Below are 24,834 nucleotides of genomic sequence, written 5' to 3'. Positions count from 1 at the left end.
GCTGCACACTACACAACCCAGCGCTACAACAGGGGGAGGACCTGGCTGAGGAGGAGATGAAGAGCTGCACGTTTCCTCCGATGAGGAGCACGTCGAAGGAGATGAGAATGATGAAGTCCTCAAAGGGGAGGATGCCAGTGGTAAGGCCTTTACATTGGCCAGACGAGGCAGGCGTGCTCATGAGGCCCTAAGACTCATAGAGGATGATGACAACATGCAATGAGGATACTCCTGACATCCTCACATTGCCCCTGCAAATGTCTGACACCTGTCTGGATGAGGGCAGCTCACTTGCACTCTGTGCTCAGGGTCATATCATGCAGATGCAGTGGTGATACTTCAATGGCACCCGAACGTTTGGCAGCCATCAGCACCTGTCCCCTTCAGGAGCACAGTGTGACTGGACACAAATGCTGAAGAGATTGGGGTGCCAGCCCCACCACTGCCATGAAAATATAATAATTTTCATAATATTATTGTGATTTATTATAATAGTGGAATTTTGATTTGTTTCGCTATGTGAGTGTGGGATTTAGTTAAATTAAAGATAGCTTGTCTGGAGGCTTTGAGTTATCAAAAAGAAACTAGGTTTGAAATGTTAAATATGTAAACATGGCTGAAGTTTTAATATGTGAGGTATAAGGAAAATTTGCATTTTTGATAAAGCAGATTAGTTTGAATTTCAAAGTGATGGTAAGATGTAACACCTAGCCTAAGCCAAACAGTGTGTTTATTTTTCCCAAAGATTACTGATAAAATTAGTACTATGAAAGATTTATATAATGAGGAAAGTACCATTCCAAAGACATAACAGAACAATGGAATTTGCATTAAAAAGAGAGAAACATGTATAAAGGAGATGAGGTTTTGTGTAAGAGGAGAAGGCATTCTAAATCTAACACAAATGTGAAAAACCTCCAGCCCCTGTGCATCAAATTGCTGTCTACTGAAACCAAAGTTGAGAAAACTCACTTTGAATATCACTGTCCAGGATGCTGTGTTGCTTTTCCTTGGTCTGTTTAAATCTATTTGTTTTTGCTGTTGCCTTAACAAGGGTGTAACTAGAAGCCAGATTAATTAGGGGTTTTAGGAGTTATTATAATAGTAATTTGTAGACCTATGTATGTGCTTGAAATCTTTTCTTTTGTTAATAAATGTTTAATTTAGTTTTCTAATAACCTCTGAAGTCATGTTAGTCTTATTACTTATAAATTCAGGGCAAGCATCGCAAAATCAAATACAAATTGCAAAACAGTTGTGGCCACTTGATCAAGTTTCCCTTATGGATTTGATCTGCCTGGCACACATCATCTGCCACATCATAACACCTCAAAGGTGCTGAGAGTACACAGGGAAAATCACGGAACTCTGTGTTGCCTGCCCATGACATTCTGGCAGCAATGACAAACCACATTGAGGTGCAGGTATCACTATTGTGTCGAGTGACTGTGAAGCCTGACAATCACTTTGGTCTGAAGATTACACACTGCACAGGGAAGAGGCCCTGGACTAAGACACTTGCCAACATCTTGTGCAGGAACCAGGTTTCACGTCTGAATGACAATAAACACTACTCATCATAACAAGGAGCCATAGACAAGGAGACATTCTTGGGTGTTTATTTAGAATCATGAACATGATGTACGAGTGTTATAACACAGCAGTTTGTAAAGGCTGAGTTATTTAAAATCCCAGAGGGAAACATTAAACAACGGTCATAACCTATGTTTTCAATCGGTATGTTTTGAATTGCAGCTCTAAATTCAGGACTAAGACCACCAGTTCGCGGGAGGTTTGTATTTCAAACTAAATGAAACATTTATTAATTTACAACAAATTAAACACATACACATGGCTACAAATTATTACTATCATAACTTTTAACAAATTCCCAAATTAATCTCCACTAAAGCAACAATAATCAATAGACTTAAACAGACACCAGGCAAAGCATTTTCACCTTATGAATTCAAAATGAGGTTCCTTTCACTTTGGTTCCTTTGCAGACAGTTGTAGGCTTACAGGCTTTGATCTTACATTGCCTTTGCTCTGTGCACACAATCTCCCTTCTGTTATACCCCTATGAATGTAAATTCTCATTGTATCACCAGGCCCTTTGAATCCCTTTCATAGTACCAATTTTATTAGTAATATAAACATTGTTTGGTATCTGCTAGCTAGGTGCAAAATTTCACTCCCATTCTTGAATGCTCTATTCAACAAAATGCAAATGTACCATCTACCTCTGTTTACATCTCAAAACTACTATATATCAAAGCACCCAGACTAGCTGGCTTTAATCCAATTAATACACACACACACACAGACTAAACCTCTATTTAAAAAATATAATTTCCAATAACATTAATATCTCTTCCTGTCAAAAAGTGATTAATACCTATGCCCAGGCTGTGCAACTACATCTTCTTAACCTTCCTAAACCTGCTGCTATGTCTTGGTTCTCTCCCCACATCCACAGTGGAGGTGGAGGCAGCCAGCTGACTGCTACACCCTGTCTGAAGTTACCTTGGCGGGCATCCTCTGGAAGGCTGAGGCCTGGAGGGCTCCAGCCTGCTTTCGGGGTCCTGCTATGTGGCAGTGGCACCCTCCTCAGCCTTGGAGCTGTGGAGGCCACAGGAAGAAGGGATTCGGATGGGCTGAACCCTCCAGAGTCACCTGGGTGGATGGCCCCTGGGGTGTTCATCTGCTGATCCTTCTCCCTATGGGGTGCCTGAGGGCCCCTGGCTGACTCCTGGAGAGGAAGGGGCAGCTGGAATGAGTTTGAGATGCCCCACCCCTCTCTCACCTGATACTCATGGATGCCAGTAAGTGCCCCAGCGATGGAGTGCAGCTTCTGCAGCAGTGCAGGACCAGTGTCCTGGACCAAGGTCTCCATGGCGGCCACCATCTTATCAGTATCTCCTCAGACTGAAACCGAACAGATTCCTCCATCATGCAATCTGCAATCTGAGGAGTGCAGCGGACATCCTTTCCTGATGTTCCCGAGCTTGCCTTTGCAGCTCCAGCAGCTGAGGTATGACCGAGTCCAGAGGCTGGTCATTTGAACTGGACTCAGTGGATTCCTGGCCTCCAGCAATCCTCCGAGTGCCGGCACCCTTGGATTTCCCTGTCTCTGCCTGCTGTGGATCAGACAGTGCGATGTGCTCACCAGATTGTGGTCCTGAGGCTCTAGAACTAGGTCCTACCGAGGTGTGTGTCTCTGCTCTGGTGGGGGGTATGGGTGGAGGGTGTGGGTAGAGGGTGTGGGTGGTGGAGTGGGGTGTGGGTGGAGGGTGTGGGTAGAGGGTGTGGGTGGTGGAGTGGGGTGTGGGTGGAGGGTGTGGATGGTGGAGGGGGGTGCAGGTGGGGGATGTGGGTGATGCTATGATGGGACTTCAGTGTCAGTGTCCAAGGTGTCCAGGGGGCTGGAGTCGATGATCAGCCTCGTGGTCGCCCTTGGCTGTTTCCCGATGTGCCTGTGATGGAAAAGAGATAATTAGTGTATGGCAGGGGCTGGGAAACAGGAGAGATCTCTCACAGTATGGTTCTCTGACGGACGTTACAGTGCAGGATCCTCACTTGGTTGAGAGTCGCCGACCTCACTGTCTGCGCAGGAACGGTCCACATCCTCGCCGGCCAACTGGATGGCTGTATTTTCAAAAGGCCGTGAGGACCTTGATGTCAGGCATTCCTCCATCAGTCTGCGACCTCTCCCTGTTGTTGTGGGTTAGCTTATCTTGCTTGGAGACAGATGGAGAGAGTGTAAGCAATGCCCGCCAGGCCAGGTGAGAAGGCTGCCTGGCATGTGTGGAGGGTGAGTGGTGCCAGTGGTGGCATGAGGACACGATGGGCAGGGGAGATGAGGGTGTTTGTGAGAGAGAGAGTGAGTGGGGGTGTCCCTTGAGCTGGCAGCGAGCATGAACTCTGTGGAAGTGTGATGGGTTTGTGAGTGTGAGAGTAGAGACGGATGAGCAGAGTGACTTACCCTGGCGGAAGGAAGGAGATCGTTCATCCTCTTGCGGCGTTGGGTGGCTGTTCACTTTTGGAGGACGTTGGCGCTGACCATCACTGGGTTGGTGAGCTTGGTGGCTGGTCTTCACCCAGAGCAGGGCTAGAGGAGTTTGTGGCAGGCAGCAGGTGCCCCAGAGAGGGGTCACTAGATTTGGGGGCTGCTGTATTCTTTGCTTTCAGGACCACCTGTCACCTGGAGCAGTCCTGCTCTGTAGACATGAAGTGGCTGTGCTCTGCTGCGCTTTAAATATGGTCCCCGGAGCGAGGAAGTGCTGGTGTCATGGGTGTGGTGGGTGAATCCAATCCCACCTGTCAGCGATCCAGCGTGGTTTCTGTGCGTGCATTATTAACGAGGCGTGACACATCGGTAAACAGACGATAGGGCGCAAAAACCTGCCATTGTGACCAGCATGAAAAACATCTTTTTCCACATCTGCCTCCACACTTAGTGCAATTCAGGGAAAATTCCACCCAGTAACTTTCATAATTTTTTACTTCCTTCTTTCATAGGATGTGAGTGTCATGGGCAAGGCCAGCATTTATTGCCCATTCCCTCATTGCCCTCAAACTGAGTGGGTTTGCTAGGCCAGTTCAGCTATCCCATTCCAAGTTATTATTTACAGCGATAGATCAGGAATAACAGAAGCTTACACAACGTCCACAAAGCTAGCTACACAAGATTTCACTTGATTAGATTCAAATCCCAAATAGTATATTTATTCTCCCATCATGACACAGAATGGATGAAGGCCACATCCCCAAAGACATGCTCTATGGTGAGCTGTTCAAGACCAATAGGTGGTCCATGTCTGTGATACAAGGACCTCTGTAAACCAGACCTCAAGTTAATCGGGATCGGAGTCGATGACAAGAAGTTCTCGCTGTTGACTAAAGTGCCTGGAGACAAGTAATCAGGAAGGGTGTGGAATAAGCAGAGGGCAAAAGAAATGACCAGATGGTGGAAAAGAAAGCCTGCTGGAAGGGGATAAAAAGACATCAGTTGACCTCAGGCTAACGCTATTCATCTGTGTCGGCTGCGGAAGGGACTGCCACTTACAAATCAGCCTCCACAGCCACAACAGACAATGTTCAATCCAGAAATGACACACACCCTGGGCGCAGTCCACCATCTCCTGGGATGGACGGATACCATGAGATGATGCAGAAGCCAATCATTTCTTTTCAAAAGGATAGTTAACAGAACCAGTTTAAATAATGATTAACATGCAATGCTTTCAGACAAAAATAACACTTCCCTTTTTCCGGTGCTTAGGGCAAACTACAGACATAGGATTTTGTATGAAATGAGACCAGAATGTGTCGTAGCCCTCATCTGCTACCTGCTCCCCACCCTGGCTTGATCCAACCCTCTTCCTTTCTCCTGGGACTCGCTGCTCAGCCTGCAAAGCGTCTCTGTTGAAGATGCACTCACTCGTTTTAAGGTTTATGTTTTCAACTTAATTTCAGAATTCATCTCATTTACTTATTTACTCATTTATTTCAGTCTGTAGCACCGATTATCTGTAGGACTATATTTTGTGTTGACGGATTGGTGGAGCATGTTACACTGATAAACTTCAGAGCAAAGCAGTGTGAGAAATGAGCTGCAGGCCCAGTCATTGGAATGGGCAGGGGATACAGAAGAGTAAGCAACCATTTACATTCCCCATCCCCACTGCAGTTAGTAGAATTCAGAAAGCAATATGGCAACCTTGAAGGAGTTCATTTTTAAGATTTTTAAAAAATCTATACCTTCATTACATTTGGCCCTGTCACATATACAGCCCAGTTCAACTGTTGAGCCATGAGTAATGTCATGAAAGATATTCTATTAAGTATTTAAAATACAGGTATGAGTTGTGTAAAAATGTATGTGGAATACATTTTGAATGTACCACTATTTCTTGTACCTAACAGGTTCACTTTCCATGTAATTGTGTATTTTACCAACATTTGCAAATTGTCCGAGCTCACAGCTGTTCGAGCAGGGTTAGAGTATGTGAGGAAATTGAATTGGGCCATAGGGTGAGGAGGTTTTTGGTGTTTTTGATTCTGCTGTATGGAGTGGGGGGTATGGAGGGTTCGATACATCTTGCTGGGTGTAACATTGTGGAAGCAGGTATGCTTCCTGTTCAATGCAGTGAACTCCATTGTTACCTGCTTAAAGGCTGGAAGGGTGGTCTGCATTTTGGCAGATCAAGGTGAAGGGGCCATTTTTCCACTGGGGATTTGAGGTGGGGTCAGTTTATTTTAGCATCTACTGTAGATTCAGGGCTCCCTTTCCCTCCCAATGTTCTCTCCACCAGGGTTTTCTTACGGCCAACTTGAATGTTTTTCAGGAACTATTTCCCTGCACAGCCCCAATTCCCAGCTTCAATGCCCCGAGGTTTTGCTTTCTGCTTCACAAGACATCAGAGTGGAATTGAGGTGCTTCCAAACAGGCGAGTATGGAGAGCAGGGTGAGGACCTCTTAACAGGTTATTGAAAGGCAGAGCTTGCCAAGGTTACAGACGTGTGCCCTTCCTGCTGCCCAGCTTCAGAATTATCCTTGGGGACAGTGATTCATGAACAAAAAGGGAGAAAATAAATTTAAAAAGCATAAAAAAATGTATAAAATGAAAGATATATTTACAGAAAATGCTAGAAACACATAAATAGCCAGTCAGTATCTGTAGAGAGAATAGGCAAGTTGACATTTTGGGCTGAGCACCTTTCCAGAATATCTACTTTCAGTTCTTTCACAGATGTTGACCAATTGTACATTTCTAGCACCTTCTCTCTGATTAAATTTTCCAGCATTTGCAATCTATATTTACTTTTTAAATAAATTTATCAGTTGAAATATTGTAAAAATATTGTAAAAACATTTTGTAGGATTGTAAATGAGAAGCCTCCCATTGATGATCAAAACCCCTTGGTCAGTATCATGCTAGAGGTATGACATTTATCGACATTCAATGACATTCATTGCTGAATCCCCCACTGTCAACATCCTGGGGTTACCATTGACCAGAAACTGAACTGGACTAGCCATATAAATACTGTGGCTACAAGAGCAAGTCAGAGGCTAGGATTCCTGCGGTGAGTAACTCACCTCCTGACTCCCTAAAGCCTGTCCACCATCTACAAGGCACAAGTCAGGAGTGTGATGGAATACTCTCCACTTGCCTGGATGAGTGCAGCTCCAACATCATGAAGCTTGACACGGTCCAGGACATAGCAGCCCGCTTGATTGGCACCCAATCCACAAATATTCACTTCCTCCATCACTGATGCACAGTGGCAGCAGTGTGTACCATCTACAGGATTCACTGCAATAACTCAGGAAGGTGTAGTCAACTGCACCTTTCAAACCCACAACCTCTACTATCTAGAAGGACAGGGGCAGCAGATAGATGGGAACACCACCACCTGGAAGTTCCCCTCCAAGTCACTCACCACCCAGACTTGGAAATGTATCACCGTTCCTTCACTGTTGCTGGGTCAAAATCCTGGAACTCCCGCCCTAACAGCACTGTGGGTGTACCTACACCACATGGACTGCAGCGGTTCAAGAAGGCAGCTCACCACCACCTTCTCAAGGGCAATTAGGGATGGGCAATAAATGCTGGCCCAGCCAACATGCTTACACCCCATAAATTAATGTTTAAAAAAGAATAAAGAATTCTACATTCTGTTTACAGGGTGATCTGTCATGAATCTTTCCTTTAGGTCTTACAGCTGTTTAGTTCTGTCCCTAAAGAGGTATTTTCTCTTACAAAATCAAACCTTTTAATAGAGTCATTTTCATAGACATAGGGTCGGATTTTCATGCCGCCATCCACATTGGAACAGAGTCGGGATCCAATTCTGGGATTCCCGCCCCCATTTCCATCATGTAGGAATTTTATGGCCCTGGGATAAGGGTGCAGGTAGCGAGACCACACTCAGAACTCACACCCTTGTCACTCCATCATGGGGTTGGGCATTTTAGACCCCTGGGCCTGAATTTTTCAGTCGGCATGCAGAGGCAGGCTCAGCTCGCCGGCGTGTAAAATGATGCGCGATGTTGTCAGGTGTGCGTCCTGACATCATCGCGCTGTTTCGTTTGGCGGACGCATGCTGGAGTTGGGTGCGTGCCCGCCGATATTTAAACAGCCTATTAAGGCCATTAAGGAATTAATTAGTGTCATTGTTAACGCTACCTGTCCAACTTTAATGCTTGGCGGGCAGGCGAAAAGGCCAAGCGGCCTTTACATTTTTAGGAAAGCTCATCCACAAGTGGGATGAGGCTTCCTTAAGCTTTTAATGAATGAAATAAAAAAAGTTTTCTGAAATGTAAAAACACGTCCCATCTCATTTGACACAGTCACATGAGGGGACATGTTTAAATATTTTTTTTCCCCAATTATTTATTTCAAAAGCGCATCAATCCCCCTGAGGCAGCTCTGTGCCTCAGGGAGATTGAAGTGCTCTTTCGGTTCTTACACTGGGCAGGCCTTAATTGGCAGCAGTGGGCTCCACAACCACCCCTGCCCACTTCCGCCGAGCCCGCCCTGACACTTTCATGGAGTTCGGCCTCCTTTGGTAGGAGATGTGGTTCACAGCACCTCACTTAAAGTCATGAACCATAAGCAAAGCCTAGACTGGAATCAGAAACCTTTTGACAGATAAGTTCAAAAGGTGTTGATAACTTCACACATCATAATGAAATGTTGTACGATAAACTGCATATGTTTTTAATAAAGATGCTTTGCTTAGAAAAGGTGAGTGCCCTTTGAATTGACCAGCAGTGTGAAAGTGTACAGGTGCAATAGAGTGATTATCTGGGGGTTGATAAAGTGCTCGTCTGCATCCAGGCATATTGGGATTAAGATTGTCATGTGTCAATTTCCCCCTGTGATTTAATCATTTTTTTGACTGACAGCCTAGCCACCTGTTGAAGATTTTTGAAGCAGTGGAACAGATGGCCATCTGTTTGCCTGCATCAAAGTTTGAACAGATGGCTGAGGTCTTTCGAAGACATCAAAGGTATTGATGTATTCAGGTCTGGGGGTTTTGGTGACACAGCTGTGCAATAGAACCCATTATGAATGTTTGGCTGAGTTCCAAACCCACCACTGGATTGAGCTCAGCAGGTGTTGACACAGCTGTCAAGGGGACTGTGACCCCTGTTTTCATTGACAGTTTTATGAACAATTAATAGGGTGAAGGTTTTTGAAGAGGTTTTTGATGGTTATTTGTTTATTTTGACAGTTTTCTGAGTACTTAAGAGAAGTAAGTATTTTTTCAAGTGGAGTTTGAATGGTGGTGCATTTTATTGACAGTTTCATAGGATTAAAGTTTTTTGAAGGGGTTTTTGAATAGATGCTTGTTTATTTTTTGGTGGGGGGGGGGGGGGCAGTGATGGCATAGTGGTATTGTCAGAGACCCAGGTAATGCTCTGGAGACCCGGGTTTGAATCCCACCACAGCAGATGGTGAAATTTGAATTCAGTAAAAATCTGGAATGAAAAAGTCTAATGATGACCATGAAACCATCGTCAATTGTTGTAAAAACCCATCTGCCTTACCAATGTCCTTTAGGAAAAGAAATCTGCTGTCCTTATCTGGTCTGGCCAATGTGACTCCAGATCCACAGCAATGCCATTGACTCTTAAAAAATTGGGGATGGGCAATAAATGCTGGCCTAGCCAGTGATGCCCACATCCCATGAATAAATGTTTTAAAAACTGACAGTTTCATGGGTATCTGAAACATCTCCCAGCATTATTATGAAAGGCTCCTTAGCTCTATCCCTGGTGAATTCTGGTGAGTGACATGGGGGGGGGGGGGGGGTGGGGTGGGGTGATATGGAGGGGTTATAGTTGGCATGGGGGTGTGGAGATCCCGTGTATGGTGGCTTGGGGGTGAGGGGTGAGCACTTGGGTGTCTACGTTCATTTACAGGATTGGGATGATGTCCGAGTGAACAGACCCGGCCCACCTCTGCTTCCGCCCACCTCCATTCCTGCCTGGGGCTTGCTTCAGGAGGTGGCAGCCCTGACCCCCACCATGAGAAGGATGTAGGTGGGTCCTTTCGGCCAGGAGGCAGAAACAGGCCGACTTGCGATTCTCACTTCGAGAATGAAAATCCAGGCCATGGTGTTCAGAAGATCAAACTGGCTGCATGTTGTAAGTTGCTCTGCGTTGTTCCTATCACCATACGGTAGTAAAGTCTTGTGGCTCAGTTGGTAGCCTGCCTGCCTCTGATCAGGAAGGCTCTGGGTTCACGGTCCACTCCAGGATTTGATGATGGCCGTGGAAGGAATGTTCGGGGCAAAGCCTACCAGGTTGTTAATCAGCCTTTGAACCCCTCCAACACCCCTCACCATTCTCCAAAGTGAAGGAAGAGTGTGACGGTAAAAAGCAAACATCACCATGTTAAAGGTATGCCTATGATATAGAGGGGACAGAACTTACCAAAAACCATTAGTAGAGTTCAGTTGAGGCAACCATATCTCATTTATTCTAGGGCTAACTCTCTCCCCTGACTGGAGTGCAGAGGGGAAGATAATCCCACAGCTCAAACTAGTGCAATCCCTGTTCAATCATACCATCGTCAGGAAAACAATAACGATGCACTTGTACACTTTCTGGTGAATTGTACACTCACCACGCCCCTTGTGAGAAATTCCCAACACTTGTTACCCACCTAGCAAGCAGGCTAATACCCATTTCTCTCAGCTGTCTACAACAACAATTGTAATTATATAGCGCCTTTAACTCGATAGATTTTGTCAAGGCCTTTCACAGGACTGGGGTGGGAAAGGTCATTAGGATTTCTTTGGGGTTAAACTAGCTAGGGGTCCTGCCTGGCAGAGCAAGGTCAGAGCCAAATAACCTGCGCTGATAGACATGGTAATCTGTTCCCACCGCGATATTTCAGGCCATTGCTAACTGACCAGCTAAACTGACTCACTAGTAAACTCACTGTGAGCTCAGAGCCTTCCCACTTTGTCATCGTGTCCCAGTGGGCAGTGTGTTTCTACTTGGGACACACAGCAGGAAGATTACCGTGTCACCTAGCCGTATTCGTGCTAACAGTCTGTGGCCAAGTTCTCTGAACTTTGCCAAGTGCAGGGGAAAAAATCGGCAACCTGTATCAGAGGCACACACACCTGGGAGATATTTCAGTAGCTTGGCTGGACACGCTTAAACAAGGTGATGTTCATGTCAAACAAAAACAGAATTACCTGGAAAAACTCAGCAGGTCTGGCAGCATCGGCGGAGAAGATTTTGTCTATGTGTTTAATTGACTGCCACTGCTCTTCAAGAAATGCTTCTTCTCCGCCGATGCTGCCAGACCTGCTGAGTTTTTCCAGGTAATTTTGTTTTTGTTTTGGATTTCCAGCATCCGCAGTTTTTTTGGTTTTATTTCATGTCAAACATCCCGGTGACTAAAGAGAAACGGTGCGGATCAGTAAGGCAGAGAAAAAGTGGCACGTTTTTTGTTTTTAACTTTCAGTAAATCTTGGACAAACTTACTAGGGAGGACAGACAGGGCTATTTTCCTGCAGAGTTGTTGCTGTTAGGGTCAAGACGCAAGTTACAGAGATAAAAACAAAAACTGCGGATGCTGGAAATCCAAAACAAAAACAAAAACAAAAACAGAATTACCTGGAAAAGCTCAGCAGGTCTGGCAGCATCGGCGGAGAAGAAAAGAGTTACAGAGTTTGACGACGCAACTGAAAAGGGCGGCGGACTACAGCTCCCAGGGTACATTTCAATATCCAGTTTAAATAAACACAGCTAAAGATCACCCTGCCTCTTACTGCTGCTCAACTCACAGATGGCAGGAGACATCAGCTAGCGGACCCTCGCACCGTTTACATTAGTAACAACAACAAAAACACACACACACACACACACACAACATAACACAAAACACAACACAAAACACAAGAACCAATCGGGCAAGTTACCTCAAAGGAGAAATTCAGTTCGCCATGGAGACCAGTGATCATTTCTTTGAAGGCACCGAAAAGCTGCTTGAGGTGTGGTTTTCTCGGAAGGATGAAAGTAAAGGATCGGGAGATCTCCGCAACATCCCCAGGTACAAGTAATGAAGCAGCGACGGGGAGGGCAGCAGGGACCCAGCTGGGAATATCTATTTCTATATAAATGCACACACAAGCGCTTGGATAGAGTGCATAGCGCAATCGCTTTGAAATATTAAAAAGGTCCTGGTGCACCATCGTGCCTTGCAGCCCCCACCCCCCAACGTCAAACAAATGTGGAGGGAGGGAGCAGCTGGTTAAATGACATCGAAACGATGCTTTCGATCTGTTGGATTAATGGATCACTTCCAGCGGTCGCCAACAAATAATCCATCCTTTTGCGAGGTTTCGCTATTTTTAACATGGAAACCAAACGAGCCACAATTTTAAAGGGTCCCACTTGAATTCGACTAATCGGCATCACGCACCGAGACTGATTCAGACAAAGCTAACCCCGCAAAGTCAAGCTGTTGCTCACATCATTTCTACTTCAAGGAGTGTGATTAACAGTCCCATTTCCCCAAAATTAACGTTTAAAAATAAGTAAGTTTTTGGAGGGTTGATTAAAACAAAGAGGCAATGCTGGGTAAAAAAAAAAATCCCACCAGATTTCCAATGTCAAAACTTGGTTTGCTTCCTTATCATTGGGTTGAAATCTTCCTGTGTGCAAATCCCATCAACATTAAAACCAATTTCTGGTCAGCTCGAGGCCTTTTGACAGGAAGGTCTGTTTGGGGTTTTTTTTCATGAATGGCGCTGACAGTAAGGCCCCCCCACGGCCTGTGCCCGGGGTTATTTCTGAGCAACAGGATTGTTTCTTGGAAATCTTCCTTCACCTTCAGCAACACCAGGGGTTCAAAATGTCGCTTTCAGGAAATTGGGTTGCATTTTCTTTCAATAACCTGGCGGCTCTTTGCAATCTGCACCATTTGCAACCACAGAGACTTCCAATCCTGGCCCAGCACTCTACATGGATGAGGAGTGGGGTGGCTGGGTTTAGTTTGCTACAAAAGCCTTTCTGAGTGGGGACAAAACTCCTCGCCTTTGGGGTAGCGGTGTATTGATGTGCCCACATCACTGGCTGGCGCTGTACCTTTTCAGGATAGCTGAAGAAAATTGCAGTGGCTGATTTAGTGAATCTATTTTTTTTTAAATGTGAAACGATACGTCAGCCTTCTGCACATCAAAGGTTTTCAACATATTGTTACATATAATAGCTCAGGCATGATTCATAAACGGTGTGAAAATAGAACTACCCATTTAATCACATGTATTTACATCCAAAATTAGGAAGACCAAATTATTTGGGATGATCACATCTTGGTCTGTTGCCAAAAAAAAACAGGGTTGCACTGTTGAGGTATTAAGGGTAATATTAAGGAGTCTGTAACATCAGTATACGAGGGCGCTCTTGTTACCTACACACGGACTATTAATATTAATATCGAGTCCCCGAGCGCACTCATTAAAAAATATAACACACATTGTCAGTCGACCATTTCCTATCAATGTATTTGAAACAAGATCACTGTGCACGGTCATCATTAGGAGCAAAGCGCACTATCACAATGATCATTTACAGAAATAGTTAGCCCGGCCTCACGTATTTCGGAGGTAACATTGTGGTTGATATTCAGCTTGTGTCTGGTCCTGCAGTCTCAGTTTCACTGCAACATACTCCATCCAGGCTGATGGAGCTATTCTGGGAAAGCATGTCAAACGTAAAACCGTCAGCAACTGCCCACTTGATCCAGAAACTGATCAGTATGATTTTTTTTTAACAAATTAACCAAATTAATTTGCAAGTTTTCCCAACTATACATGTTACAGCAGTGAACATTGAGTATACTGCATTATAAATATAATATACATGTTACAGCAGTGATCATTGAGTATACTGCATTATAAATATAATATACATGTTACAGCAGTGATCATCGAGTATACTGCATTATTAAGATACACATTTTTCAAAATCAAATATTTTGCTTTGAGATTCTTCAGATTTCTCTTTTGAGCATCCGCTGTTTAAACATTACTTGGAGATTAAGCACTGCATTGGTCGAATTAATGCCCAGTTAGGGAAATGGTGACATATACCAAAGTTCCCATTCCTGATGACTCCTCCAGTAAACAGAGCTGGGAAGGGCCAGTGTGTAGATATTGGACAAGAACAGAAACAGGCTCGCTAGTGATGTCCTTCTCTCCTCCCCAGTTAAAAGATGCCCAATGCTCATTGGTGATCTTACAGATGAAGAACAGCCATTGGAGGGATGTTCAGGCAAGGCTATGAAGAAAAGGCAGAATGGGTACAGTTTGAGTGTAGAATGTGCTATAAATCACATATCTAATATCGACCTTTTTAATAAAACCACAACAATTAAACACTCAAGAAAACTTGACAGATGATAATTGTGGTGTATTTTGAATCCATCTTTAAAAATCTACCTTCCTCATCTTATATTTTGATTAAGGATTTGCTGTTTTAAGAAATGTTCGCCCTAGATGGGAAATTGAGAAGATAACCGTCTGTTGCCTTGACAACAGACCATTTATACTGGCAGTGTATACCAATGTTAGTCAGAAGTGTTTCAAGACTATCCCTGCAGCTTATGCCACCTGTATATGTTTGCGCAGCACTCATCCCTCCTGCCCTCCTCCCACACACCTTTCGTTTCCAGCAAATTCAGACCTTCACCCTACAACTGCAAATATTTGGAAAAATTGGAATATTTATGATTTATCATTGCTGCTTAATAATTTTATATGCATTTGATGTCAACACACTTAACAGCACTTGGTCAGTGTTGCTAAGCAAATTACATAATATCTTTATACTCATTACATATTAGGTTGAAGGCTGATGTAAACTGATGGCAACAGGTAACATTGGAATGGACCAGAAATCATAATAATCTCTACCTTCAGATTTTATTTTTGATCCACCAATTTTTTGCATGTCATTGTTGTAGTCGATTATATATTACACTTGTAACAACACACTACTACAGATGCAGAGTTTGGCAGTATTAATGTAGCAGTAAGTTCTCCCTGTCTTCTAAAAACAGTTACTGTGACTGGACAGGTAGTCACAATGAAGATGCTACTAAAGCTTTTTGTCAGTAACTGCTACCATTTTTTGTGCAAAATAGATTTGAATGGAACAAGCTGCTGAAAAGTGTTCATTGTTTGATTGTCAGTGTGACAAGAACAGACTGGCAAGATGCTTATGTGCTCAGGTAAGTGACAACTGTGGGACATAATACATCTATTGATTGTTGGATTGTTTTAAGGACCCCTTAAATCCATTGTTTGACACATTCGTTTTCTGAGATTGAAAAAAAAACTAGCTGGATCTCATTTTATGTTCACTTTTGTTTAAAAGAAAAGACAAGCTGAGCAAGTTTAAAATTGTAGGATACAAGTTTTAATTTTGACAAAGTTCTTTTCATTTAATAACTTCATATATGGACATAAATGAACACATCTTAATCAAGACCAAACATTTAAAACTCTTCATATGCAGGCTCCAGATGTTTGGGAATGTGGGGCACTTTTGAAAGTTACTTGCTCTATTCATTAAATTATAATGAGACACAGAAAGTCAGAATAATTTTTAAGAGTCAAAGGTACGGATATTGAGGGTTTGTGCAATGGAATGAATTGTTTGACCTTCGTTCTGGCCTCCAGAGGCCATTGTAACTTCCTGTTATGATGAGAACTGAGTGATTAATGGTAAAAGATTGTAAGTTTCACAGGAGGAATGTAGGATGTTGCATTAGCTTCAGGCATTGTTTGTGGACCCAAGGCTGTTCTATTATAGGAAAAGCGCATTTAAACCATTTACAACCAGAAAACTGAAGTCATTATTTGCTTTAGAAATTTAGGGTGTATATTGCAAAGTGGAAAAATAGGGACTCAATCTGTATTCAGTTTACACACTCTTTATGAATTTAATCTTGTGTGATAGTGCATAACACATTAAATTTGCAGGTGACATAGTAAATGTGTATAGCGCAAAAAAAAACAAGAACAATCCTTTCTTGATTGATTCAATTAACCATGTATTAACTTAGGGATCTAATAAAAACCAAATTGGCACAAATTGCAGAGGCTATGTACAGTTATTTCTTATGGACTTCCCAGCCACTTGTTCATCCCCTGCTTTAAGAAAACAAAATTCCTTCTCCTGCCTCCCTGAAAAAGTAATCAGGGAATGTTAGATCTAAGTTTGTTCTGTTGCTGCAGATATCTCAAACCAGCTCTCTTTTAAATTAAAGGCACCAATTTGTCCCAAATCAATCCTGTCTAAATAGTATTTTTTCATGCTCACAATCTTATCAAAATAAAACAAAAATCCTTGTTCAAGGCTTGGGAATTTTGTACTTATGCGGTTTGTGCTAATGTTTCTCTTTTGTTAATTCAGCTGTGGCTCAGTTGGTTGCATTGTCACCTAAGGTTGTGGAACTTGAGAGCAAAAATCTAGAGTGACACTCCAGTACAGTAGCGAGAGAGTGTTGCACTGTTGGAGGTGCTGTCTACTGGATGAGGCATTAAACTGACGCCCTATCTACCATCTTGGATGAATGTAAAAGATTCCATGGCACTATTTCGAAGAACAGCAGGGGAGGTATCTTCAGGGCCCTGGGAAATATTTATCCCCTAATCAATATCACAGTAAATAGATTATCTGCCCATTGTTATATTGGTTGCTTGTGGGAGCTTGCTGTGCACAAATTGGCTGCTGCATTTCTTAGGTTACAATGATGACTACACTTCAGAAATCCTTCACTGGTTGTCAAGCATTTGGGATATCTGGTGGTCAGGAAAGATGCTATATAAATGCAAGTCTTTATTTTTTGAAGGCCTATATTCTATTACCTCTTAGCTTTTTCTTCAGCTAAAGTAAATATAATCAATTGAGTCTTTCTATGCAACTTTACCATGTGATTCATTGAAATGCAGACCAAAAGAACTACCAGTCAAGAACAAGGATACAACTCAAAATCAATCAGTTTAAATTTAATTCCTCAATGTTTTCTAAAGGTTTATCGTGGTCGCTGCCACTATCACATAATAAAATAATCACATCAGTTGATTTATTTTTTTCAAACTGGATGCTATCTTGATTCCTGATTTAGCTGAATTCCAAAAAATAGCATTCACAATAAGAAATTAATCAATTATTCCAGCCCACGTCACCAAACATACCAACAGAACAGCCACTCTATGTTAGAAGTACTTCCTCAAAGTTTCCCCTGCCCATCTCTTTGCCGTGCAAGGCTTGATTTCTGCTTAATTCTCCAGCTCCGTTGTATATTTAGGCTTTCCATAAATGAAAAAGGCTAAAACTCAGTAACAAACTCCTCGACTGCACCAGCGTCGATTTGTGTATTACTCTAAGAGATTACCATACCCAGAATTGTTTTAATTAATGCCACCTCTTTCTCCCCAGTCAAATATAGTGTTTGGCAGGTACAGTGGGGCAAACAATGAGGAAATTGTGGCTGTAACTATGCATGCTAAGTTTTGTTGCATATCATTTTTGAACATTCTAGGCTTCAAAGACACGTTCCGAAAGAAATCTCCCACATACAACTTTCCAATTGGGATTCAGCTCCAGGGAGATCATTTCTCTCAGGACAGCTGGCATCTCATTTAATCACAGCCATGGCAGTATCAAACAACAATCTAAAGGTCTGGTGCTTTTAATTTTAACAATGTATTGCCCATTCTCCCCTCTCCTCCACCCTGCTTCACAATGCTGTACTCCTAGGCCCCTCCTTCACAGTGCTTCATTCATCACCTCCCTGTCCCCCCACTCCCTTCCCACTGTGCACACACTCCCTAGTTAGAAAGAGTCTGCACTGATCGTCACTGCCTCTGAGTAATGCCATGGGAGTTCACTTCATTAACAATTAAAAAGAATTAGGTAAGTGAGGAAAAGATGGATTTAACGGTGCATCTTGTGCTTTAGTTCCAGTGTACCTAGAGGGAGTATGGACACTAATTAGGTTTTTGTTGTGTGATGTGGGCTTAATGCATTTGCAGCAAACATTTTCTTCAACTCAATAAATATAGTTGCAGTAATTAGACCACGACGTGATGTCAGTCCATGAAAAATTCATTAAGATTACAGTCACATGCAACAGAAATATAACTCTGAACACGGGAAATAAATTATTGCAAAATTGTTGAAGTTTGAATTATAGATTATTTGCTTTTAGCCTCATTTTCCTAGATAACTTAAACTAATTCCTCAGAAAGGCACTCAGATCTACAAACTGATGAGCTTTTCCCAAGGTTGGTGGGAATGGAAATAGGCAAGAAAATTCTGCCATGCAAAATTAATAGATAATCATTTTTGTTCTTTTTTTCTCCATTGAAATCACTGACAGAGACTTTAAAACAAACAGTTAAAATAAGTAAAAATATAATTAGACCGTGTGGCTATTTTTCGATAAACCATGGTTTTAAATGCAAATAAAATTAAGGAACAAGACAGAACTTGAGCCAATTGAATTCTTACCAAATAATGTTGGAGGTTTTAAAGTTATCTGTGTAACACTGAGTTATCTTCAGATGGAGGAAATGAAAATTAAAGACAGAAATACTCAATGAAGAGAGGGATGGATGGTGCATTTCAAAAAGTTTGAAATTTATAAAGTCTTAAGACTTTCTATAGCATCTTTCACACCCTAATGACATCCCAAAATGCTTTAGAGTCAATTAAGTGTTTTTGAAGTGTAATCACTGTTTGTAATGTAGGAAATATGGCAGCAAAATTCGCACACAGTTCCTTCCCACAAACAGCAATGTGATAATGATCAGATAATCTGTTTTAATTATATGGATTGAGGGATAAATATCAGCCAGAACACTGGGGACAACACCTCTTGCGCTTCTGTGAATTGGTGTCATGGGATCTTTCACATCCACTGAGAGGGCAAATACGGCCTTGGTTTAACCTCTCATCCAAAACTGAGCACCTCTGATAGTATTGCACTCCCTCAGTACTGCACTGGAACGTCAGCTTTGATTTTTGTACTCAAGACTTTGGGCGGGGCTTAAACCCACAACCTTCCAACTCGGAGATGATGATGCAGCTCACTGAGCCAAAATCTTTAATTTTCACATTCAAGCAGTTTAGCTGCTTTCTTCACCACCTGTGAAAATCAAACATATTTTTTACAACCCAGTCATCATTATTGTCAGATCTCTTTTCTGCTGTTACCTCAAGCACTTTGCCACTCAACGCATAATCCATATTCTCACTTCTTCTTCCTCATTTCAGTGCTATATGATTATCTGTGTGATATTCCATTTTGTCACCTCTCTGTTCATGACTTTTTTCCCTATCCAAATCCCTTTGGGGCATCACACAGTGATTAGCATCAATTTGGTGTTACTCATAAACTTGGGAACCTTGGACAATATTCTGTACTCCACGTCATTTATAAAAATTCTGAGTTTCCTAAATGTTTCTCTTCTCTTTTAACTACCAGTGCTCAATGTTGAATAGCAGAGTAAAGGGACAGATGGAGAGGAGGCAAAGCTGGAGTGAGACAGAATTTTGCCCTGGGATGGTGTGCGGGCCCCACCGGTTTGGGGGCAGGTGGGCAGCCAACTCCCGCCACCGAAACGGGCCCCACCGCCATTTTGAGTGATGGGACAATAGCGCTTCCTGTGCCGTGGGGGGGGGGGGGGGGGGGGGGGGTGGGGAGGGAATCCCCAACTGTCAAAGTGCGCTCTATCGCGCATGTGCATGAAAGAGCGCACATCTCCCTGAGACTAAGTGCTGTCTCAGGGAGAGCGCTGAAAGATTTTTAAATATCAAGAACAGATAAATAAAAAATGTATTAACATGTCCCCCTCATGAGATGGGACATGTGAATAAAAAGGACATAAAGTTTATTAAACATTTTTGAAATGGACGTGAAACCTCATCCCGCCGGTGGATGAGGTTTCTTGTTTATTCCATGCCCCGCCTGGACTCCTCGCCTGGCCGCCATCCTTAAGGTTGGACGGGCAGGGCATTTAATGAGCTTAATTACCCTGACAATGGCCTCAATCGGCCATTGACAGGTCGGCGGGCGGACAGCTGATCTCCCTGTGCCCCCGCCTTCCGGAATACTTAAATGGCCCGGGATGACGTTAGGGGTTCCTCCCGATGTCGTCCCACCTCATTTGCCCCTCGGCGAGTGGGCCCCGCCCCCAACTCGCCGACGGAGAATCACTGGCCGTAGAGTGTGTAGTTGGGAATTCAGGTGGGAATTTGATGCAGTGGGAGGTACAGGTGCTCTTTTTTCTACTTTTGTTTCAGCCTCCAGTGGCTGGTGAGTTTTCTTCCTCTGGCTCCAAGCTAGGAAAATGCAACTTTCTATTACTTTAGATGTGTAAATCACTAACTGATGGAGTAATGAAATAAATGGCAGGGGCTGGTGGTGTGCTGTGACTGCAACATGTGAGAGTCTGTAGAATTGACTGCAATCTTGGCCAGCCATATCTGCAGAAAGTGCCTGCAGCTTAGCAGGGTCTGGAGTGGGTGGGTGGGGGGGGGGTGGGGGTGTGCATGCAGATGGTGCCAAACATCAGGGCTTGGGGCCATGGGGGTGCGGGGAGCAGGGTGGTGATGGTGGGTGGTCTCAATGTTTTAAACTGAGCTTCTCGTCATCCAGACTGAACAGGAAGATCAGCGTAAGATAATCAGAATTGTCAGCCTGAGAGTTCCGATGTTTCTTAAAGCTGGTCTGTCAGGTCAGCTTCACCGGGTTGTTGCACTGCTACTTCCGACCCACAGGCAGCTTTGTGGTTCCAACTTTTTTTTTTTTCAAAGCCCGCCGGAAAACCACCAAACTGCCCGAAGGCCAGAAGCAGTTCCTATTTGCACCTATTGTCAGGTGAATGCTCTCAGCTGAAAAGCTGCTTGAGAAATGGTAAGTGAAACCAGTGTAATAATTCCAGAGCCAATTGGGTACTGGTGGGTGAGGGGGGCAGTGGGGTGAGGGGGTGGTAGGTGGGGGGGTGTGGTGGATGTGGTTGGGTGAGGGCATGGGGGTGAGGCAGCGGTGGGGGGGGTTAAGGGCTGGTAGAGGGTATGGTGGTGGGGCTTGTCGTAGTAGGGGATTGGGGGTGGTCACTTTTAAGGTTTAGTACCACAAAATTAAATACTTTATTTCTCCCTAGATTCTCTTTTGAATTTAAACCAGTAAATCACAGTCTAAATTTGCATTATGCTCTTTAGTAGATAAGCACAATTCTGATGCCATGCTGTGTTGATGCACCAGAGGCTTGAGAATCTTGGGCCTCATCTAACTAAATGTAAGAAACTAAAAACTGGGATCGATGCAAAACAGGGTGTTGACTCATTCATTTTATTACTCTTGCAAAGTCTGGGAATGAAATCCCAATTTGTCATTAAGAGATTGTTTAAAGAAATGTTTCACAAATCTACACCGCCCTAGGTAGGCTGTAAATTCAGTGTACAACACCATTTGCACGAAAGCTTCAGGGGAAGGGGAAACAGTCCACTTCTTGAGTTGAGGCCGCACTTAACTTTTGCGCCATGCATCATTCTTCTCTGAAAAATTCAGATCAACAATTCAATGCACATTTTTCCTGAGCTACTGGTACATGTCTGATTGACAAATCCAGGGGATAGTGTCATTAGCATAAAAGGGGCAGATGCTTTTTGTGGTATACTGGTGCCAGAGAAGTCAGAATGGTAAGGTTGTATTAGCTACAGAGTTGAATTGTTTTGTAAATGTAATGATTTCTTTGTAGCCACTTTCAAAACATCAGCTAATTGCTCTGTGATTAATTACCCTTGGAGAATGAGCATTGGGCCTCCAATTTCACAATTGCTACAGTCAATCTCCCTACTGCGTGCAGGTGTAATGGAAAAAAAGATAAAACTTACATTTATACAGCATCTTTCATGATCTTCCAAATCACTTCACAGCCAATTCAGTACTTTTGAGGTACAGTCACTGATATAATATAGGCAATGTTATCAAATGGTGGAGCAGGCTTGTGGGGCCGAATGGCCTATTCCCGCTCCTAATATATATGTTCATATTGTCATTCTGGATGGGTAAGATAGGCTAGGCTAAATGATCTTTGTCATCCATAATTACCTTGCGAACAGAGGGTTGAATCGTGGCTGGAGTTCTTTCTATTTTGTTGCTAATGGAAGCTTACTATGAGCAAGCTGTGTGGAGTGAAATTGCCAGGACAGAAGGGCATAATGGGTTCATAGTAAATCAGTAACCTGTTTTACACTGCACATGATTCTCAAGAGTCTTTTCCATTGACTTCAATCTTGTCCCTTTCTCTATTTACCTACTAACCCACTCTATCTTGGTGCTTTTGAGGTATTGAAATATCATGATAAAGTTGGGTTACATTGTGGATATTGAAAATATATTGTAGTGGAAAGTAGCAATCAGCAGAGTTTTCAGACTTGCTGATCAAGAAAACACAGATAAAATTGTGAACCATTCAGTCTTTGTGCTCTGGCCTCTTAACAGTTATGTTGCACAGAGACACCTAAGGGCTCCAAAGCTTCCCACCGACAGTAAAAACATATGTTGTTCAATCACTCCACTTTGTTGCTCAAGAATCATTTGATCTTTCTACCCTTTGAGATTACTGATAAAATAGAATCCAATTACACCCCTTTTATGAAATAGTTATATTGAATAATATTATGCATGCCAGCAGAAGAAAGTCTTTTACTTCTTCCACAGAATGGACACGAACTTGTGCAGTTTGTCTGCATTGCAAGTATTGAATCTTTCATCCACACATGAATTTATTGTCACCATGTCCATATGGTGCAATGGCAGAACGTGTTAGTTGAGGGCTGAGGCAGTCACTGAAATCGGTGTTATCCTCTGCACAGTGTTATAAATAACTATTTGAATATTTTGCTGTCAAATTAACAATATTGTCTGATTCTGTTAATGTATAATTTTACTCTCTGGTATCACTTATAGGGTGCACACAAACTAACACTGCATTATATCTTTGCTGCTTTGAATATTAATGACCTATGCTCATAAGACCATAAGACATAGGAACAGAAATTAGGCCATTTGGCCCATCGAGTCTGCTCCGCCATTCAATCATGGCTGATAAGTTTCTCAACCCCATTCTCCCGCCTTTTCCCCGTAACCTTTGATCCCCTTACCAATCAAGAACCTATCTATCTCGGTCTTAAATACACTCAATGACCTGGCCTCCACAGCCTTCTGTGGCAATGAATTCCATAGATTCGCCACTCTCTGGCTAAAGAGGTTTCTCCTCATCTCTGTTCTAAAAGGTCTTCCCTTTACTCTGAGTCTGTGCCCTCGGGTCTTATATATGCTTAATACATATCGGACGATATTTGAAACCAGATGCCAATAATGGGTGTCATAATTTTACTAGGACCTTCCTGTGGCTGATTGGTGGATTAATTGGTGAATCTTGAAAGCGGAAAAGATATCATGCATGATTAAGGGGGAAGGCTAAAGGTGGGAAGGGTGGGTGGGGAACTAGGGGCCCAGAAACAGGAGAAATACCAGAGCCCATGATTTCTCTCCTTGGCCCTGGTGGGTCATCATTCACTCGGGGAGTCTGAGTTGCTGTGGCAGCATGCACTTTTTACATTCATGTTATAGTCTGGAGCTCTGGATGGTGATGGTAGAGACTCCAAAGTTCTTTCCATTACATGGCTGACCATGTCTCCCACTCTTACCGCCTGCCATTGGCGTGATTTGGAAGGATTTGGAGGTTGATACCCAACCTGGTGGCCGCAATATGAACACACCTTCCTTGGCCATCAAGTCCTGGGGTGGGACTTCAAACTAGAGGCAGGGATGCTACCCAGTGCACCAGGAGACTTCCATGCTCTTTAAGTAAAGTTGAATTCTCTAAAAGTGTTCAGTAAACCATTTTTTGTTTGTCATGCAGTCGATATGGAAATGTTAAGTCAGGCATCTGAACAAATTTTTACTTTGTGCTTTGTTTCCAAAAAGTGAGTAAACATTTTACTCTTAATAACTAAATGAAAAATAAGGTTGTTGGTGCATTTTCATAAATTCTAGTTTCCGTTAAATTATAACTGAGGGTCAAACTCTTAACAATGAGAGTTTAATAAAAACAGAAAATGCTGGAAATACTCAGCAGGTCAGGCAGTTTCTGTTGAGAGAGAGGAACAGAGTTAACGTTTCAGATTAATGACCTTTCAACATTTGACGTGGCTCCCTACCATTTTCCCAGAGACCCCCCCTCTCCCTGCCCCCGCCACCCCCACCCTGCCTCCAAGCCCACCACCTCAGAGTCAGGAAAATTCTGCCCCATATGTCTGTGCTGTGGTTATAATGAGCTGCTGGTCTGACACAGAGCTCTGCTCGTATCTGATATATTTTTAATGTTTTAGGCTCACAAGTAGGAGAGTTAATTTGCTGAAAACATTAAAACAGATCCTAATTAAGTTAATAAATTATCCCGGGCGTCTGCTAAACTACTCAAGTGCTTCTTTAAACCCAACCTCCGCACTGAAGATATATTCCATACGCTGTTAAGCCTAAGGGTGTAGGACAGTCTTTGAATTAGATCTCACCATTGGATTCCATGGTCAGATCTGGACTAATCTATGGAGTTATGCTTTTACATCAATGTGAGTTCTGCAAATATTTCTCTGTTGACAATTCTGTAATCTCTAAGACCCTGAAAATTCTAGGCCAGAGGACAAAATCAAAGATCTTGGTAACATAACTACAAAATGGGACTCAAAAAAATGCTGCTAGAGTTTCAAGGGGA

General features: G+C 43.0%; 1 protein-coding gene across 4 annotated transcripts in view; it reads left to right on the top strand.

Moving 5' to 3' along the window:
* Positions 1-11,820: 11,820 nt before the first annotated feature.
* The window catches only part of LOC121292004 (S-adenosylmethionine decarboxylase proenzyme-like), an 84,722-nt gene continuing 71,708 nt past the window's right edge, over positions 11,821-24,834 (top strand). For all 4 annotated transcript variants that reach the window (XR_005946142.1, XM_041213738.1, XM_041213739.1 and 1 more), the window contains exons 1-2: positions 11,821-12,083; positions 15,180-15,266. Coding sequence is in view for 3 of the 4 variants with exons in the window: in XM_041213738.1 (XP_041069672.1) it covers positions 11,977-12,083; positions 15,180-15,266 (194 nt within the window). In the remaining variant the exon portion in view is untranslated. The remainder of the gene's footprint in view (positions 12,084-15,179; positions 15,267-24,834) is intronic.

Source organism: Carcharodon carcharias, chromosome 19 (assembly GCF_017639515.1).
Source record: "Carcharodon carcharias isolate sCarCar2 chromosome 19, sCarCar2.pri, whole genome shotgun sequence".
Taxonomy (NCBI): Eukaryota; Metazoa; Chordata; class Chondrichthyes; order Lamniformes; family Lamnidae; genus Carcharodon; species Carcharodon carcharias.
This window is presented reverse-complemented; position numbering and strand designations above follow the sequence as displayed.